The sequence below is a fragment of the Rosa chinensis genome, chromosome 7, assembly GCF_002994745.2.
Source record: "Rosa chinensis cultivar Old Blush chromosome 7, RchiOBHm-V2, whole genome shotgun sequence".
Classification (NCBI taxonomy): Eukaryota; Viridiplantae; Streptophyta; class Magnoliopsida; order Rosales; family Rosaceae; genus Rosa; species Rosa chinensis.
In genome coordinates, this window is record NC_037094.1 from 3,325,849 (window position 1) to 3,345,971 (window position 20,123).

The following is a 20,123-nucleotide window of genomic DNA, read 5'->3' on the forward strand; positions in this document are numbered from 1 at the left end:
CCAGCTTCATGCTGCATCCATGCTTAGTATATATCCAGAAAGATTTCAGCGTCATGATCAACTTTGACAAAAGTTGCGTGTATAACACGGTGATATTCATATACTCTGCTCTGAAATGAAATCTGATACTTAACGTATGAAAAACTGTGTGCCTATAAAATTCCACAAATAGTTACATTCAGATACGTACTCTACCCTGGGATATCTCATTCAGTCTGCTGTTGAATCATAATTTCGTTTTGCACTGAAAACATGGATATTCATGAGAACTCATATGCTGCTGACTTCTACTACACTAATGATGGGGTTGGACGAATGACGAGTAATATTTGTGTTTTAGGTCAAAATTAATTTCCAGTATATGCATGGCCCACTTTACCATCATTTGCAAACCTAATCTCATTAAATCGAAAACTAATCATGTCTATTTCTCTTTATCTATTAGAAGGGTTTCATCATAACAGAGATATTCATGTCGTGCCAAAGCGCGCACCAGATATATCAGTTCTCCTCCACCAGTCTAAATGCTAAATGCTATGGCTATATGTGTTGCTGTTAGGTTTATATCAGCATTGTTGACTATTGATGGTCGACAATCATTGTCAGAAAGAGGAGAGAGCTGTATAATTAAGCTGCATTACTAGCTCATTCTGTAATCTTCAAGTCAGAAAGCAATAATTCAGTCTCATGGCATGGCCTTAATTATCTTCTTCTTGCATGTTTCCTTTAAATTAAGTTTTTCATAGCATTTGTCCAGGGGTCCATAGTGTGAAATCATGGAGTATTATTTCAGATAACTTACACTAGATCTAGTAATTCTTCTATTAATTATAACGCTAAACTCTTATAAACTCTAGAGCTAGAGTTTATAAGAGTTTAGCGTTATAATAGAAGAATTATGAGATTTTGGGCATCTTCAACCATTGTCAACTGGTTTTGGGTGTAATGCAGTTTACAGAATATATAAAATCTTGCTTGCACATATCTACTATACATTCTGGTTCTTTCCCTTTTATCTGCTGATGAGGAGCTGAAACTAGTTATCAACGTCCCTCACTCCCCCAACCAGGGAGGCGTACCCATCGGTTTGAAGTTTATGTTAATCAAGAACCGGTTTCAGTTTAAGTCATTAAACCAACGGAAGTGGTTGCAAAACACATGATTGATTCTAGGGACTCAAAAAATCTTTCAAAATAAGGTATAAGCTGCTACTTTGTTTCACCACGAAATGGAACAATTCATACTATCAAATTAAACCAATTTTGAACCAAACTTTGTTACAATCAGAGAACAATTACAGCCGAGCTGAACATCGCACATATGATATATGTTCCCATGTTATATGTGTACATATATATAAAATATTATTCATAACATATTATTCACATGCACAGTAGCACAAGCGTTGCGTTCAGATAGATCATAGATATGAGACCTTAGATATCCCATCAATGTATATTTAACTGAGTTGATGAAGTGGCAGTTACGTCGGTATACCGTGCATACCAAGTTCTGGAATCTTTATTTAGAGTAATTAGTTTTTGTTCACAGAATGGGTGTCTGGCACTCTGGTGTGTCTAATATCAGGCTGCAGGTGGCACAATATCATTAACTATAACACGGCTCCAACCAATTAATTTAAGCAAAACCAATAGTCCTGAAAACAAAAGGTTAGTCTGGTCATAAAGAAATTCCCGTAGTTACTTCAACCAATATAAATATGTATGTACTAGGTAATGGCGCCCATTCTGGTCATACCTTGATTGGGAAATCTCAATCCGAAAAAGGGAAGGAAATCAAGAGTAGCGGAGGCAGCTATAGCGAATCTTTATCATGGGGAAGTCCCGAACGTTAACTAACAGCACTGCTACGACTTCGGAGATAAAAAGAGGGCCATGGACTCCTCAAGAGGACAAGAAGCTCTTTGCTTTCATTCAACAACATGGCCATGGAAGCTGGCGGTCCTTGCCCGAGAAAGCTGGTACTCTCTCTCTCTCTCTCTCTCCTTTCATTTGTTGATGTGTTTCTTTATTTTTGGTCTGCTGTTTATTTTTGGTCTGCTGTTTTGGTATGTATGATAGGTTTACAAAGATGTGGGAAGAGCTGCAGGCTAAGATGGAGAAACTACCTAAACCCTGCTATTAAGAGAGGAAATTTCAGTTTGCAGGAAGACCAGACCATCATTCAGCTTCATGCACTTCTCGGCAACAGGTTACTAATTATTTTTAGTTCTTAGTTTTATCAGTAGATTATATTAAAGTCATCAAGTTCATTATATTGTAGGTTTAATTATGTGAACTTGCAAGTTGGTCCATGTATCCCGTCTTTACAATCCCAACAAGTTTTTGATATACATATATAACACCTGAACATAATATATATCAAAGCAAATCCAAATATACTGTACGTCCAAGATACTTGACACAAAATCATGATCATGATCATGATCATCGAGATACAAAATCGTAAACATATATAATTGATACGTCTAATGAAAGATATAGTTTTAACGTACGTGAGGCCCTAGTTGGACTTATAGTTAGCTGTCACTGTTTAATTTGTTCAACTGAACATTCAATTTAGACAAGAGAATGTGAGTTTGAGATCTCAGTGGGCTAGATTTGCAACACCATATGGTCCAGATTACACACCTTTCGAAACGTCTTTGTACTTTCCTAGTTCCTAGCTAGGGTCTCCGAAAGTAGAGAGAAATTTTTTTTTTTGTGAAAAACCCCACTTAAATGATAAAATTATTTGTCAACATAATTATATCATTTAAGGTTGTCAACACAAAAATTCTGTCTATTTACCCCAATCCAAATACTCATTGCCAAAAAAAAATGATAATACCATTTAAAAGTGCATATTTTTCGATATTATTCAAACATGGTGATGCTTAGTTTTTGGGGTAAATGTGTATTAGGTGGTCAGCCATAGCTGCGAACTTACCAAGGAGAACAGACAATGAGATAAAGAACTACTGGAACACACATCTAAAGAAGAGGTTAGCCAAGATAGGGTTTGATCCTGTAACCCACAGGCCCAAGACCGCCATCCTTGCCTCTGCTAATGGCGACCAGAAGAACCTCTCAAACCTCAGCCACATAGCTCAGTGGGAAAGTGCTAGGCTTCAAGCAGAAGCTAGATTTGTGAGACAGTCAAAACTACTCAAACCAGCACCACAGTGCCTTGACTTCAATCTAAGAACATGGGAAACCCTAATGATGTCAAAGTCATTAGCTGCAGGCGGTGGAGGTGGCGACGAAGCCGGTGGTGTTGGTCGTGCAACTAATGTTGTTCAAGAGGTTGGTTCATTCGGTAATTTTTATGGTGTACTTCGTAATAATGGTAGACAGTTTGAGGCTCCAAAATTAACCAAATCAGCAGCTCCGGATTTCAATGGAGTTTCAGAGGAGAGTGGTACTGATGAATACGGTGACCTATTTGAGACACTACTACCCCAGGAGAGCTACAATAATACTGGGTTTGATGTCGTGGATGCTTGGACTTTGGAACAATGTAATGATATCAGTGCAGACTATCAAAATGTGATCATGAGCGGGGGGTTGAAAAACCCATTTATGTTCCAGTAAGCTGACTAAGCTCTTGAGGAAAATTATGATCTTCGATCAACACCTGTCTCAAGTAATAAAGCTAATAGAGAGCAAGAGGAGGTGATCATGACTGGGCTTGATTATGAATTAATTAGTATTAGTGAACTATCCATCTATTTAACTATATAGTATTGTACATTATTTCCACCGTTTCCAATTCCTGCTTCTCGGCGTTATGTTGAGATTTAAGAAACGTTTTTTTTTAATGAAAAGACGACAAGCTGTATTAAATGAAGTTAAGATGTGCATGTGGCAATATAATAGTATAAAAAATAAATAATAAAAAAATATGTTTTAATAACAAGATATACAAGCGCATCTAGAATGAAAAATTAACCACGATATATACAACTAGATGCTGAAGTAGTGTAAATGTTACAGTAACTGGTGATTTGATCACCAAAGAGAAGTGATTCGCTCACCGAGAGTTCGAAAGTAACTGAAGGTGTCAAAAACTCAGACATTAGCAGATAAACTACCATGAACCAGAATCAATACTGGCACAATCTCTAATCCAATATCTAAATTTAGATGAGACTCGAGTCCCGAATCCAAATCCAAATCCTGAGTTAAATAAAAAATGTAGGCCCAAGTGGAGATACTTTCGGCACCCAAACACCGGCCCATTTGAAAAAGCTGTGGACACCCAAGCAGGTGGGCAGTCAAGCACCGACCCTCCCTGCGCCGTCGAACCGCACCATCGCATCGCTGACATTTGAAAAAGCTGTGGACACCCAAGCAGGTGGGCAGTCAAGCACCGACCCTCCCTGCGCCGTCGAACCGCACCATCGCATCGCTGACGTAGTCTGGGTACCGCCACCATTTACACAGCGCAGCCTCGCGCCCAAACCAATCGTCCATCTCGCCGAAAACAGCAATGCCAAGGTGGACAGGGATCCCCGTTCCGCGCCAGAAAGAAAGAAGATCCACCGAACCGGACGGACCGCCTAGCCAACACAGACTTAACAATCTCCATTCCCTGCAAAGCCATGGCGCTCGATTACCGTCCTTTAACTCTTTTCCAATAAAGATGCAGTATGTACTGTACTATTTATCGGAGACTGCTTGGCTTCAAGTAGAAAGTAGAAGCTAGATTTTCCAGACAGTCAAAACTACTCATCAGTCATGACCAACCTCCTAGATCTGGACCGGTGCCTGTACCGCAATTCCTTGAGATGAACGAAAGAGCACGGGAAATCCTGTTACTGTTAAAGTCAATATTAGCTGCCGACAGTGCACTTGGTGGCCAAGGTGGTGGTATTGGCAGTAGTGTGGTACTACCACTCACGTGGGCAGGAGGTTGGTTCATTTGGTTAAGTTGATGTTGAGGATGTGCTTACTAATTGTGATCAGTTTGAGGCTCCAAGAACCAGTACATCAGATCTAGACTTCTGGTACTAATAATGAATATGGTGAACGATTGGAGGCATTACTACCCCAGCACGTACAGTCATAACAGTATTGGTTTGAAGTTGGGGATGCTTGGAGCTTGGAACAATGTGCAGCGGTGATGATGAACGGGCAGGGAACAACGAACCTTTGAAATAATAATGATGATATGTCCTCACCAACTGCCTAAAATTAAATTTAGGCGGACGCAGCCAGGATCTAAATTTGGGGCGAGCTAATTTAAGGTTTACTTATAAGAAATTTTTTTCTTTTATTGATAATAATTTGATAGATTTTGACACTACATTTTTTTTTTAAAAATGAAGAATGTTGTAAATAAAGAAAAAAGGTGAACAAAATGTGGAAAGAGCAAAGAAAAACAGACAAGATTTGCCTTTTAAGAGAAGTTTTTTTTTTTTTTTTTTTTTAAATTCTAATAGTAAAAATTAAAAGAGAAGTTGTAACAAAAGCAAACCCTAAGGTTTGAGCGGAGAGGAGAGCGGCGGTGATTCTTCGGAAGATCCTCCAATCGACTAGCAGTGGCGAGGCTATTCATCGTGGGAATGTGGTGATGAAGGCACTCGTAGTCCCTCTGCTCGTGTTTCTCTTCATCGTTGGCTGGTGTGGAGAAGATCTGAGTCGATGGTCGTCTTCGACCTCAGATCGGTGCTGCATCTAAGCTAACAAACGGGAACTGATGTTTTGTTTGGCTGACCGCCTATTATGGCGATGGGGTAGACCACCGGATGTCGGCACGGTGACGGGGATGGTCAGATTATGTGGCCGAGGATGTCATCACTTGGATTGTTTGTCAGGGACGGCACGATCTGGGATGGAGGCAATGGAGGGCGTGCTGATTCCACGCGTGCAACCATAGGAGGTGCAACAAGGAGCAGCAACGGTACTGGTTCTCTGCTTCGGCGCTTGGTCCTGCCTTGATTAGGTGCCCATATCAGATTTATGGGTGCCCATTATAAGGTTATTGGCTTAGGTGCTATGCTGCCTTTGGGCCCGCGACAGAGCCCAGTGGTTGGGCTTGATTTCTCCACATATTTGGATTTGGGACCCAGGCGGTGGTTTAGGTATTTGCTTGCTCAAATGTGTTCTTATAATTTCGGGTGTGTTGTGCTTACGTGCAGGCAGATTCCTCATTGCTATATTCTATAAAATATCTCGATATAATCACACTGTGAGTACCACAATTGCGTGTCTGGCGAGCAGTGTTAATTGTGATAGGACGAACATAGTCTTGAGTCATCCACCGTTCTCTTGCATGCCCGAGTTACAGATTATGATGATTTGGTCTCCAAACCTCAAGGTCATGGCAATTGTGTCATTGTTGGTAATTATTTTTGAGGAGGCTGGGAATTTATCTTCAGTTTTCTGTTAATTTCTCTATAAGTGATTCAGAGCAATATTTTATTGTACATGAACTATCTGTTGGCGTCGTACACCTTCTGGCTTGTTCTAGCTTTGCTCTTGCTTCAAACCATTTATGGCTTGTGTCTGCTCCCAATCAGGATGTCATTCTAAACAATTGTAATCGTTAAAAGTTTCAATGAATTTAATTTTCAAAAAAAAAAAGGGGGGGGGGATGGAGGAGAAAATGAGGAAAGAGACCAAAATAAAAAAAAGAACATGAACTAAATAGAAGAAAATGATGTAAAAAATAAAGAGAAGAAATGATGTTAAAAAGGGAGAAATATATTGGTTAATAACAAAAAGACTCAAATCCAGGTCTGCATTTAGAAGGAGTTAAAATTCTTTATACTTTGCCAACTGGACTAAGGTCTGACTACTGGTATAGAATCCCACTTATACTATGTAAATTATTTGAAGAATTTTGCCCGTAACGTGGCTACCTCCCTGCTATTAATAGAGGACTAAATGCAGTACGTACTGTATATGAAGTATTATGAACCGTGTTTCAATTTATGTGGATTTTCTCGTTTAACTTTGTGTCTCTTATTTAAATGTGGTAATATTTTAGGAGTTGATTTAGAAAATTTACTCTCTCTCTTTCCTTTTTTTAGAAAAATAATTTATTATAGACAAACTATAGTTAGAAAAAACTTTTTCTCTTTGGAAGGAACGCATCCCACGCACGCGGTAGAGAAGGAAAACCCGGCGTAGTTCGTTTCTCTTCCGGCCGAGCGCCACCGGCGTTCCTGCCCGGGAGGGGATGGCGTTGCTGGTTAGTGGTGGGTCTTCAGGGCGGAGACGCAGCCCAGGGGAGGAGGGTGGGTTCTTGATCTCGGGATGGGTAGATCTCTCGATCGGTCCCTCTCGGATCAGGGGCGGCAGCGGTTGTGGGGATGCAGCAACTTGTCTCTGGTCAGTGGTGGGAGTTGGCGTCATCAAAGAAGCAATCTGTGTTATGGTGGATGTGGGCAATTTACGGCAGCAAGGATCCTGGTTGGACTCTGTTTCTTTTGGGTTTCTGGATCTGGTTGCGGTGTCAATTGGGTGTAGAACTTGTCTGCATATTGGCACGGTGGAGCGGCGGTATCAGAAGGCGGTGAGGCTGTGGGGTGGCGTTGATGGAGCTTGCCGACGGCGAGATTGGGTTTCTGCATTGGTGGATTACTGCTCGGGGAAGTGGGTGTTGGGCCGGGCCCCTGTTTTTGGGCCTTGGTGGTGTGGCTTGGTTTCAGTTTGCTTTGGTTTTAGTTGTGTTTTAATTGGGGTTTTTTGGTTGGTTTGGCTAGGTTTAATTAGTCCATACTCTTCTGAGCTAGGTTGGGTCTCCTACTCTGTTGAGTTAGGAGTTGGTCTAGGTGTTTGGCCATGTAAATGGTGTCATTTCCGAGGACGAGGACGATTTTGTTCAAATCTGGTTTATTTTTGTTGTCAATTTGCTAGTATGCAATCCTTTACACGTGGTCTAGCACTATCGGACACGGTGTTGAAGAGGACGCTGCCTTCTTGGTGGTTGATTATAAGATTTTACTGGAATTTTAGGGGTCAAATATTTAAAGTAGCCTTGGAAATGGGCGCTTGGTGGTTAGAGTTCGGGCCCTTGGCCTGATGGTCTCTGTAACCGTGGTTTCTTGGGGTTTAGGTTTATCTACCCCCATTGTAAGCGTGATTGATTAATGGATATGTTTTGTTCTAAAAAAAAAAAAAAACTATAGTTCTTAATGAAGCTATTGTATAATATGCGCTAAATTGTTCTTTATATTCGCTACTAATGTTATACCAACTATTGGACAGTAGGCTAAGGATTACTGCTCCACATATCCTTGAGCGCTATTTATACACACATATCAATTAACGCATTATCATGCAATGTTCCGTCACTTTACAATTCTGGTTATAGGATAGACTTGTGTCATTGTGTGCAATAGTGATGTTATGCATATTTTGAGAGATTTTATGAGATTAACCTCTTTAGTTCTTTCCTTTTATGAAAAAATTACTAATTAGATGGCCTATCTATCTGAGGTTGCCGGGTGAATGTTTTCAGTTATTCGGGTATTGTCTTTACCATTAACTTGTTATCCATCTTAATTTTCATAGCCTAGAAAATATGGATTGGATCGTGATCTTGATGAAAATTAACAAGGGTGGTCGATAATATCAAGCGAAAATTACATATAAGTGCATATTTCAATGTTTCTTTAGCTTTTAAGGCTACCAAAGATTTCTTGTTCTCATAAGGCCATTAGGTTAGAAATTGTGTTAAATATTAAACATTAAAACTAATAGAAATTACAGCTCTGCCACTAGTATGATGGTATCTAAACAGACCCAATTTCACGTTCTAAGTCTTTTGAAATCAGAAACCCCCTCTCTCTCTCTCTCTCTTGATCCCGATCTCGAATGAGCGATGCCTCTCTCAGTAGCTTTTCCTCTCTGTCGGTGCTTCTCTCTCAGTAGCCTCTCAGTAGCTATATTTTAGTAGCTTTTCCGTCGGCGCTTTCTCACTGTCGCAGTTGCTTTCTCTCTGGTAGTAACATTTCATAGCTTTTTTCTCTCTGTAGCCTTAGTAGCTTTGTTGGTTGCTAGTAGGTTTCATAGTTTATGATAGTAGATTTTGTGTTTGTTGCTAGTTGGTTTCATAGTTTATGATAATAGATTTTGTGTTGGTTGCTAGTAGGTTTCATAGTCTTTTGCAGTAACATTTCATAGCTTTTTTGTTGTTTTTGTATCTTTTGTAGCCTTTAGTAGCTTTGTTTGTTGCTAGTAGGTTTCATAGTTTATGGTAGTAGATTTTGTATTGGGTGCTAGTAGATTTGACAGTTTATGGTAATAGATTTTGTGTTGGGTGCTAGTAGGTTTCATAGTTTTTTGCAGTAACATTTCATAGCTTTTTTTGTTGTTTTTGTGAAAATCTTTTGTAGCCTCAGTAGCTTTGTTTGTATCTACTTGCAGAAGGGAAAATGGCTAAACATAGAGACCGAATACCATAGTATAGAGCAAGTCTACAGTCATTCAAGGAGAAGATGAAAACCTACAAAGGGATAATCAGTCCAGATGTATTGTTGAGGTTGAATAGGACACCATTATGAGAGATCATTTATGTCTTCCATCGCGGACTTTTAAAAGACAATGAATGCAGAAAAGTAGATGAGGACATTCATAGAATGGTCAAGACATATGACGTCAATCAGAAAGGGTTTCTACTTGGGGAAAGGATACACAAAATAACTTGTGAAGATGTAGCTATCTGCCTTGGAATGCGATTAGAAGGAGTCACATTCGAGCTAAACAAGCACCACCAGAAGCCAACAAAGAATCGGATGATTGACAAGTATTTTGGAGATGCAAAGAAAGTGACAAAAGCGATGATCGATAGTGCACTTGCCGAATCTTTGAAAGACCCAAAGAATCAAGTCCCAAGTGAGTTGGCATCGCTAATCATCATAAATCTGTTTGTATCCTTCTTGTTATGCACCTCAAGTTCTACATTGTCTTGGAAGTTGGTAGAAATTGGCACCGAATGGAATTCTTGGCGATGATATTCATGGGCGACCTTGGTATTAGCCCATCTGTACAATGGTCTAAGTAAGAAGCAGGAAGACAAAGATGTCAATTTGTCAGGTTGTTTGCCGCTAATCATGGTAAGTAACCATTATTGTTAGTTTCATTAACATATCAGTAGATTTAGCCCTCAAAATTAATGTTTTTCTCATTATTGTGTAACAATATTGGTTAGCTGAGAAGACAAAGATGGGAGGAGCAATCAAGAGAAATGAATTAGGGTCGCCAAATTTCATAAGATGGTCTCTCGTTGAGCTGCACAAAGAAATGGAGAAACTAACCAATGAGCAGATAGAGGTAAAGAAAGAAAAACAAAGAATAAATTTGCAATAAGAAATCAGTTTAGAGATATATTGTTCTAGTCTTTAACATTGTGTGTACTTTGTTTGATGAAAAAAGGAAATGTTTGACCAAAAGCTGACAGAGGAAGACAAATGCATGACATCAGAGGAAGAAGCAGAGGAGTAGGATCAGAAGAATCAAACGAAGAGCTGAGGGAGGAAGACTTTGTAACTTCAACTTTTGGAGATTAGGTAAGTATCTTTCTTTGTTGATTTTCAGTAGCTTTCTCTGCCTAGGCTACTAGCTTTCTCTGCCTATGTGATCTATAACCAAGTAATTTTCTTTGAAAATTTTAGTAATTTTCTGTAACTGTTTGGGTAGCTTCTTTTAAGCTCATTAGTAGTTTTTTAAAAATTTCAGAAGCTTTTAGTTTCATGGACGAGTTAGTAGATTCGTATGATTATGTTAGTAGCTTTCTTTAATAATTTGAGTAGCTTTTTGTATTCAAATCAGTAGCTAAAAACTTCCAGTTTCATGTAATTAATTCTTAGCAAGTTTGTATCTTTGTATAGCTATGTTAATATGTTTTAATAACCACCTCAATAGCTTTTTAATGTGATTTTTTTTGTTTTGTTTTTGATCCAACACAAGAAAACCATCCAAGAGCGATGAAAAGAAGAACTAGAAAGTCAGAAGAGAATGAAGGACATAATAAACTCGTTGGAAGAAGAAACAACTCAGACAAGTCTCTCACAAGAAGAAAACCAAAAAACTCAAGACTTGTTAAAGAAGTTGACCAAAGAGAATGAAAAGCTAGCAAGGCAGAATGATAGATATTGGGAGATGTTGGACAAAGCCTTTGAGGAAGACAATATAGCAACAAGGAAGATACAGATCTTGCAAAACAAATTGTTGAAGAAGTGGAAAGTTTTTACAACCATTGAGAATGAAAAAAAGAACTTGGAGGTCGTCATTGAGCAGCAGAGAGAAACGATACACAATCTGGAAAATGAATTGCTAGAAATGGAAAGAATGTTACTGGAGAAGGATATGTTGGATTCTCAAGAGGATTTACGGAAAGATGATATAGAAAATAGTAAAAGTGATGGTGAGGATGGTGAAGATGGTGAGGAAGAGGGAGGAGAAGGAGATGATGGTGAAGATGGTTATGAAGAGGGTGGAGAAGGAGCTAATGGTGAAGATGGTGGAGACGATGATGAAGACAAAGAAGAAGAACCTGAAGTGAGAACAACCAGAAAGAAGTACACAGCAGTAAGAAAAGATAAAAGAGGCAGGTCTTCTCAGAAACAGGAAGCAAAGAAACAATCAAAGAGAAGGGAAATGGTGAAAAAAGCTGCTGCTGAAGAAGAACCTGAAGAAGAAGCTGCTGATGAAGAAGAAGAACCTGAAGAAGAACCCATTAAAAAGATGAAGAAAGGGAAGAAGCAAGCTGTAAAGAGAAATTCAATGGTGGATCGAATCAAGAACAAAAAAAAGGAAGGATACTGAAGACAAGTAGTTCACGTATACCACTAAAAGAACAAGGAGCGGCAATGCATTAGATGATAATCGAAAATAGTAGCTTTATGTAGTGTTGACAGTAGGTTTTTGAGGCTATGGAAGTAGATTTTTCATGTGTGGATAGTACCTTGATGTTGTTTAATTTCCAGCTTTGATATTTGATAGAAAATTGTTAGAACAAAGCACAATAAGCAATGGATCGTGTACTACAATGAATTGAATATAGATTTGATATAACTATGAAATCAATTGACCAAAGTAATCAATCCTAATATACGAACAGTTCTAAAATATATATCTATATATATATATATATATTATAATAGAGAGAATAGAATCACTGACTTGATAATAGATAGAGGCTTGCTTGCAGCAATCTCCTAAGACAGAAATTCGTCCCTACTCTTGTGCTTGTAGTTCCTTGGACGTCTATCTTGCAGGATACAACTATCTGAATCAAGTCGAAGCACTTCGACTTGAATCCTATCAAACTTTACTATGTGTTTCTCTTTTCAGAAGAAGGAGGGGAGAGGAGAGGAGAGGAGAAGCATCCGTTCTGTTTCATCTTGCGTTCCATATATAGACCTCAGACGAACAGTACGTTGTAACTGTTTGTTCCAATCTTAAACTTAATGAACAGTTGTAACTGTTGACAACTGTTGTTTGATATTTATCCGAAATTCAAACAAGAACCAGAAACAAAACGCAAAAAATTTTCTTTGTTTGGCCCAAGTCCCCCAAGGCCCAAGGCCCATCTATGATATTTAAATATATATATATATATATATATATATATATTTACAACAGGGCATAGGTTTATTTCCTCCCAATTTTGGGCATTGCCTCTCTTTGTCCATTTAATAAGTGTTTTAAGAACCCTTATTTAAAGACATAGTCCTTAAACCATTTCTTAGATGTGGGAGTCCCTCCCACATTCTCCAACAATACCCCACATTTTCTATTCAAACGCGACAATACCCCACATTTGAATAGAAAATAAGCTACGAAAATAGTTTTGTAACTTATTGCCATCGTAGAGAACTTAGAATCTATATGCATCGGAAAAGGTGTCTTTTGGACTTGAACCTTTCCTAGTGATAACTTATCGGAATTACTTAGTGAGGCAGTGAATGAATATCTTGAACTGTTCACTATTGTGTAGTAATACTAGACAATAAGTATCACACATATATTATCGTGACACATTTCAAGTTTATACGGTTGTGTTCATTTTGGTCCTGAACAAATCCCGGTTTCATGAGAGCTCTAGAGAATTTGCCATATCAATTCTCATGAATGCGACCCCACATTACTCTCATATAGGTAACACTAATTAAGAGTATCTTGTAGTACTCCTCTTAGTTATAAGATATTAGCGTCATTAAGAAAATTAATTCATCCTATTCATCTTACAAGAACACACATTTCTTTGTCATAGGAATGAGTGTAATTGTGTGTATTTTACATTGAGTCTTCCTTAACTAGTTTGCCTATTGAACCTAGACCATGGGATCTCCAATTAGCTAGGTTAGGTTGCCGCCAAGTTTGACTCATTGATTGGCGTTAGACCCATTCCCCTCGACGTAAATACAACTTGCTCTCTTGGTAGGCCTTTGGTCAAAGGATCGGCTATATTTTCCTTTGATTTGATATAATCCAATGATATAATTCCATTGGAGAGCAATTGTCGTATTGTACGATGACGTCGCCTTATATGCCTTGATTTGCCGTTGTATATCTTGTTGTTGGCTCTATTTATTGCAGCCACACTATCACAATGAATACAGAGGGCAGATAAAGGCTTAGGCCACAATGGAATATCTTCCACGAAATTTCTAAGCCATTCGGCTTCTTCGGCAGCTTTGTCCAAAGCTATAAATTCAGATTCCATTGTAGAACGTGCTATACATGTTTGTTTAGATGACTTCCATGACACGGATGCGCCACCAAGTGTAAACACATAACCACTAGTGGACTTACTTTCGGTGCTCCCTGAAATCCAATTTGCATCACTATATCCTTCCAAAACAGGAGGATATTTTGTGTAGTGCAGTCCATAATTAATTGTATGCTTTAGGTACCTTAGTACTCTAATTAGAGCATGCCAATGGTCTCTACTAGGATTGCTTGAATACCTACTTAATCGACTTAGTGAGTAAGCCAAATCTGGTCTTGTACAATTCATAATGTACATCAAGCTTCCTATGACTTGTGTGTATTGTAATTGAGATACACTTTCCCCATTGTTCTTTGAAAGTTTACATGTTGGATCAAATGGAGTCACAACTGATTTATCATCATAATGTCCAAATTTCTTGAGGACCTTCTCCACATAATGAGATTGAGTAAGGATATATCCATCAGGATTTCGTAGAACCCTTACTCCAAGAATTATATCGGCTAATCCCATATCTTTCATATCAAAGCTAGAATTTAGCATTTTCTTAGTAGAGTTAATGATGTCTTTGTTTGTTCCTATTATTAGCATGTCATCCACATATAGACACACAATCACATAAGCATTTTTGGTTTGCTTAAGGTAAACACATTTGTCACATTCATTTATGGAAAAACCATAAGACATCATTGTACTATCGAATTTCTCATGCCATTGTTTCGGGGCTTGCTTGAGTCCATATAAGGACTTAATAAGTTTGCAGACTTTCTTTTCTTGACCTTTGACTATGAACCCTTCGGGTTGCTCCATATAAATTTCTTCCTCTAATTCACCATTTAAGAATGCCGTTTTGACATCCATTTGGTGTATTTCCAGATTGTATATAGCAGCAATTGCTACTAACATTCGGATGGAAGTAATTCTAGTGACAGGAGAGTAAGTGTCAAAGAAATCTAGACCTTCTTTTTGACGATACCCTTTTGCTACTAACCGAGCCTTGTATTTGTCAATGGTACCATCCGGTCTCAGTTTCTTTTTGAATATCCATTTGTAGCCAATTGGTTTATTTCCAGGTGGTAAGTCAACCAATTCCCATGTATTGTTATTTACAATGGCTTCCACTTCACTTTGAATTGCTTCCTTCCAATAAGGTGCTTCCGATGATTCAATTGCAGCCTTATAAGATTGAGGTTCTTCTTCTATTATAAAGGTCATAAAGTCTGGTCCAAAGTCCTTTGCAACCTTTGCTCTTTTACTTCTTCTTGGTTCCAAATCTTGATCATGAACCTTAGAAGTAGAAGCTTCATTTTCATTATTTTCAGTAAGAATTTTTGCATCTCTATGCACTCGTTTTCTACTAGTACATAATTCATCTTTGAATGGAAATATATCCTCAAAGAATTCAGCCTCAGCAGACTCAATGATAGTATTTGTTTGTATTTCTGCATTTTCAGATTTGTGAACCAAAAACCGATATGCAGCACTATTATTTGCATGACCAATAAACACGCAATCTATTGTTTTTGGTCCAAGCTTTTGCCTCTTTGGAAGAGGAATCTGAACCTTTGCAAGACAACCCCACACTTTTAAGGTTTTATATGTAGGTAATCTTCCTCTCCAGATTTCATAAGGAGATTGATCAATTTTTTTATGAGGAATTCTATTAAGAATTGTGTTTGCAGCAAGGAGTGCTTCACCCCACAAATTGTGTGGTGCACCTGAACTGTTCAACATGGAATTAATCATATCCTTCAAAGTTCTATTTTTACGTTCAGCAACCCCATTTTGCATTGGGGTATAGGGTGCTGTCGTTTGATGTATAATTCCATTTGTAGAACAAAATTCAGAAAATTCATTCGACTCATATTCACCACCACGGTCCGATCTTAGAATTTTTATTCTCTTATCTAATTGATTTTCAACTTCTGCTTTATATATCTTGAACATATTCAAAGCTTCATCCTTGCTATTTATCAAATAGACATAACAAAACTTGCTGCAGTCATCAATAAATGATATATAATAGTGCTTTCCTCCACGAGTTGGAGTTGATTTAAAATCACAAAGATCACTATGAATCAATCCAAGTATTTCATTGGATTTTTCAACAGATTTGTAAGAGTGCCTTGCATACTTTGATTCTATGCAGATTTCACATTTATGTTTATCACTATCATTAACATTGCATTTGGGCAGTAGTCCCAAGTTCACCATTCTTTTTAATGAACGATGATTAACATGGCCTAGTCTTGCATGCCATAAATCAAAGGAATCAAGTAAGTAGATAGAAGCAGCGCTATTGCCTGCATTATTATTATTAATAATAGGTAGTACATTAAGCTTGAAGAGCCCTTCCATAAGGTAGCCCTTCCCTACATACATCCCACCCTTGGTGAGTACAAACTTATCAGATTCAAATACTAACTTGAAGCCTTTGTTGCTAAGAAGGGAACCAGAAATCAGATTCTTTCGGATCTCAGGAACATGCAGCACATTAGTGAGCGTGAGTTCTTTTCCGGAAGTGAGTTTGAGAACCACTTTTCCCTTTCCTTCAACAGCAGCAGTACTAGCATTCCCCATGTACAGATTTTCTCCACCAGATACTTGTTCATATGCAGCAAACATGTCCTTCTCAGCACACACATGTCTAGTCGCACCTGTGTCAACCCACCACTCATTGGCATTAGTCATTAGGTTGACCTCAGATACAACAGCAACAAACTTATCTTCTGCCATATTTGCTTGGTTAGAAGTTCCAGAATTCCCTTCCTTCTTGTGGCGACAGTCCTTGGCTCTATGACCAGGCTTCCCACACACCCAGCAGCCACCTTGAATTTTCTTCTTGAAGGTATTAGCCTTTGGGGCAGTGAATGCTTTCTTGACAGCAACTTTTCCTTTCTTCTTTTGATTGAGGGAAAACTTAGGCTTCAATGTGCTGCCTTCAATTATGTTGGCTTTTGCCTCCATAGAAGTCACATCAGATTTCTCATTCTTTCGGTGATCCTCTTCCACACGAAGTTTGAGAATTAGTTCATCAAGGGTCATATCTTCAGTTAGGTGTTTGAGATAGATTTTGAAATCTTTCCAAGAAGGGGGTAACTTTTCAATGATTGAACCAACAAGAAAAGTCTCGTTTAGTCCCATACCTTCGTCATCTAACTCGTGAACAATAATCTGGAGTTCCTCCACTTGTTTCACAACAGAGTTGATGTCGTTCATCTTGAAGTTTAGGAACCTTCCAATGACGAACTTTTTGGCACTTGCAACCTCGGATTTGTACTTCTTCTCGAGGGATTCCCACAACTCCTTAGCAGTTTTGAATGACGAATAGACATCATATAATGAATCGTCTAAGGCATTCAGAATGTAGTTTTTACACAGGAACTCGCTTTGATTCCATGCTTCAACAGCCTTACGAGTTGCAGCAGGGATGTCTCCCTCGTTTGGTACTTGAGGAGCCTCAGAAGTTATGACTTGCGCCAGGTTCAACGTTGTTAAGTAGAACAACATCTTTTGCTGCCATCGTTTGAAATCCACACCTTTGAATTTCTCAGGCTTCTCAATGTGGGACTTAACACCAGCAGGATCCATTGCGTGATAAACGATAATTTCTGTCTTAGATTGTTAGATATTTAAATATATATATATATATATATATATAGATATATATTTTAGAACTGTTCGTATATTAGGATTGATTACTTTGGTCAATTGATTTCATAGTTATATCAAATCTATATTCAATTCATTGTAGTACACGATCCATTGCTTATTGTGCTTTGTTCTAACAATCTAAGACAGAAGGCCCATCTATGATATTTAAATATATATATATATATATATATATATTTACAACAGGGCATAGGTTTATTTCCTCCCAATTTTGGGCATTGCCTCTCTTTGTCCATTTAATAAGTGTTTTAAGAACCCTTATTTAAAGACATAGTCCTTAAACCATTTCTTAGATGTGGGAGTCCCTCCCACATTCTCCAACAAAAATGACGTCAGGCTGGTAGTATTTTGAAGTACTGACAGTGGCTTTACGAACTATTAACAATAGCTTTATGTTTAAGTTTCAGCTTTAATATTGGATGGAAATTGCTGTCTATTTTGTTACTTTCAGCTTTAGTTTTCTTCTTTAATGTCCATTTCGAGGTTTGTTTTGAAATTTATGTCGAAATCATTAGACAAAGTTGATCAAAAGATACTCTCAATCATATCAACAGATACTGCAAAGGTGATCAAAAGATACTGTTAATGTTGTATAAAGATACTCTGTTCATTTACAGCTGCCAACACAAGTAAAAGCTATGCTCTGTAAAAGAATGACAGTATAGTAATAGCTACTCCAAATGGTATAAAAAGATGCTCAAATTGTTATAGAAAACTACTGTCAATGTTGTAAAAAGATACTTCATTTGTTCATATACTACTGCCAGCTTTCAAATTGGCGCAGTACACGCTATCTTGTTGTGGCTCCCCAACTCACCACACCGGCCACACTTGATACGCCTCCTTGTGCCTCCTTCTGTTGCAGACTTCATTCGAACAGATTTTGGCTGGCCGAATGGCCTCCTAACCAATGGAGGCTTAACAACAGAAGTTGAACTAGCTGCATCTTCATAAAACTTCTCCATATTTGGTATAGGATGAATACCATATGTGTAGGAATCCATGTAGCTTTGACAGGTGTACAATGGCTCAATGTAACTATACACAGGTTTCACTCCAACCTTTTGGATTGCAGCAAGAGCATGTCAACATGGGAATGAATTAATTTGCCATTGACGGCAAGAGCAAGTGTTGTTCCCAAGATCAACCGCCACTGATTTATCTTAATGAACTTCAAAAACAGTCTCACTAGACATACTAACAGCCCAATACCGCCCAATATCCATTGATTTCTTCAACAAAGCCTCCATTGGAGGACACAAAATAGTGGTCCACCTCTTGCATGCAACCTTCCTCTCTGACATATTCTCCATAACCTTAACCCTTAAGCCTTCAAACATCTCAAATATAGGAAGCTCACGCAAATCTCTAGTCCAATTGTTAAATGACTCGGCAACACTATTTACCATTTCACCATACCTGTATCCTTTGAAAAATACATTGCACCACTTTTCCAACAACAAAGATCGCAGAAACTCTTCAATAGGCGGACCACCTTCTTTCTTCAAGTTGTGCAAGTTGAAGTTATAGCTTGCTAATGTAGGTGAATAAGCAACTTTCATAAATTCCTCCATAATCTTGTCAACAAAATAATTTCCAGATTGCTTTCGTACACACCTCTAACATTCTCCTTAAGGTGATAGTAGCAGTATGAATGAGGAGAATTTGGAAATACCCTGACAACAGCATTCAACAGTTCGCTGTGTCGATCAGTAACAAAAGTCACATTTCTTCCTTGCAGAGACAAGATGTTATATAGATGATCAAAAAACCAATCCCAATTCGCATGATTTTCAGAATCTACAATTGCAAATGCAAAGGGGAAGAACTTGCAAAAAAAGATAAAACAAATAATTAGTATTTGAAAATGGAAACTGAAACAGAAGCTACTGACCCTTTAAAAGCTACTGATATAGGTACACAAAGATACTATGACAGGCATAGATATATACTATCACAGGTATATAAAGCTACCATCCAAGATACTGAGCACAGAGCAGAGAGCACAAAATAAAACATACCTTGGTTTCCATTCTTTCTAGTAGCACAGAGCATGTATCCCTTATACTTACTCTTCAAATGAGCAGCAGCGAAGAACAGAAGCGGAATGCATGACTTAAAGCCCTCAATGCAACCAAAAAAACAAATGAAGAAATTTTTGAAACGATTACTTAAAGGATCAGTTTCCAATATGCAATAAGAGCCTAAATTACTAGATAAAATAGCATCATGATACCAAAGTAGCTGAGAATATGAGTCACCATCATGACCATGGACAGCTTTTCTAGCCAACTCCTTCCCATACCAAGCACTCCTATAAGACACATCTAAACCAAAAGAATGCTTGAAACGAGACACAATCTCTTTAGGCTTGAGTTGAGGATTGGACTTCAACTTATTAGCAATCTCCGATTTCATAACATGAGACCCCAAAAGCTTACTTTTTTACTGCCTTAGAACTCTTTTGCATGTGTGAACATTATTCAACTTCTTTATGTAGAAAAAGCCATTCACCTTGTTCTTCAAAGGGCGAATAGACCATTGACAACCATCATAATATCTCTTAGCACACTCTGCAATAACACGACTTGAGGTATTCCGTGTGTACTTGAAAAGAAAACCAGTTTCAATATCATACTTGGTCAACTTTTCCCTAAATTCTAACACCCCCCCCCTTTCAAACTTTTGATCCTCATGCCTTATAAAGCCCTGCCACTCATGAGTGAGATAACTCTTTGGAGCCTCTGGCCTATAACACCCCAAGT

General features: G+C 38.2%; 2 protein-coding genes across 2 annotated transcripts; one reads left to right on the plus strand and one right to left on the minus strand.

Moving 5' to 3' along the window:
* Window positions 1-1,772: 1,772 nt before the first annotated feature.
* Window positions 1,773-3,755, plus strand: LOC112177250 (transcription factor MYB106). Its single transcript, XM_024315543.2, has 3 exons — window positions 1,773-1,981; window positions 2,082-2,211; window positions 2,924-3,755. Exons 1-3 carry the CDS (start codon window positions 1,834-1,836, stop codon window positions 3,591-3,593), a joined length of 948 nt encoding a protein of 315 aa, XP_024171311.1. The 5' UTR covers window positions 1,773-1,833; the 3' UTR covers window positions 3,594-3,755.
* A 14,373-nt stretch (window positions 3,756-18,128) lies between these two features.
* Window positions 18,129-19,776, minus strand: LOC112176392. The gene is made up of 4 exons (XM_024314299.2): window positions 19,380-19,776; window positions 19,034-19,158; window positions 18,561-18,935; window positions 18,129-18,419 (listed from the first exon to the last, which is right to left on the minus strand). Exons 1-4 carry the CDS (start codon window positions 19,774-19,776, stop codon window positions 18,129-18,131), a joined length of 1,188 nt encoding a protein of 395 aa, XP_024170067.2.
* Window positions 19,777-20,123: the final 347 nt, after the last annotated feature.

What these genes read in the sequence shown, in the direction of transcription:
- LOC112176392 (XM_024314299.2), bottom strand. Translation starts at nt 19,776, where the DNA reads ATGAAATCGGAGATTGCTAATAAGTTGAAGTCCAATCCTCAACTCAAG. An exon ending in TAGAAAGAATGGAAACCAAG is followed by an intron (nt 19,159 to 19,379) that starts GTATGTTTTATT and finishes TTGCAATTGTAG; the next exon opens with ATTCTGAAAATCATGCGAAT. An exon ending in ATATTGGGCGGTATTGGGCT is followed by an intron (nt 18,420 to 18,560) that starts GTTAGTATGTCT and finishes GCAATCCAAAAG; the next exon opens with GTTGGAGTGAAACCTGTGTA.
- LOC112177250 (XM_024315543.2), top strand. Translation starts at nt 1,834, where the DNA reads ATGGGGAAGTCCCGAACGTTAACTAACAGCACTGCTACGACTTCGGAG. An exon ending in GTCCTTGCCCGAGAAAGCTG is followed by an intron (nt 1,982 to 2,081) that starts GTACTCTCTCTC and finishes TATGTATGATAG; the next exon opens with GTTTACAAAGATGTGGGAAG. An exon ending in CATGCACTTCTCGGCAACAG is followed by an intron (nt 2,212 to 2,923) that starts GTTACTAATTAT and finishes AATGTGTATTAG; the next exon opens with GTGGTCAGCCATAGCTGCGA.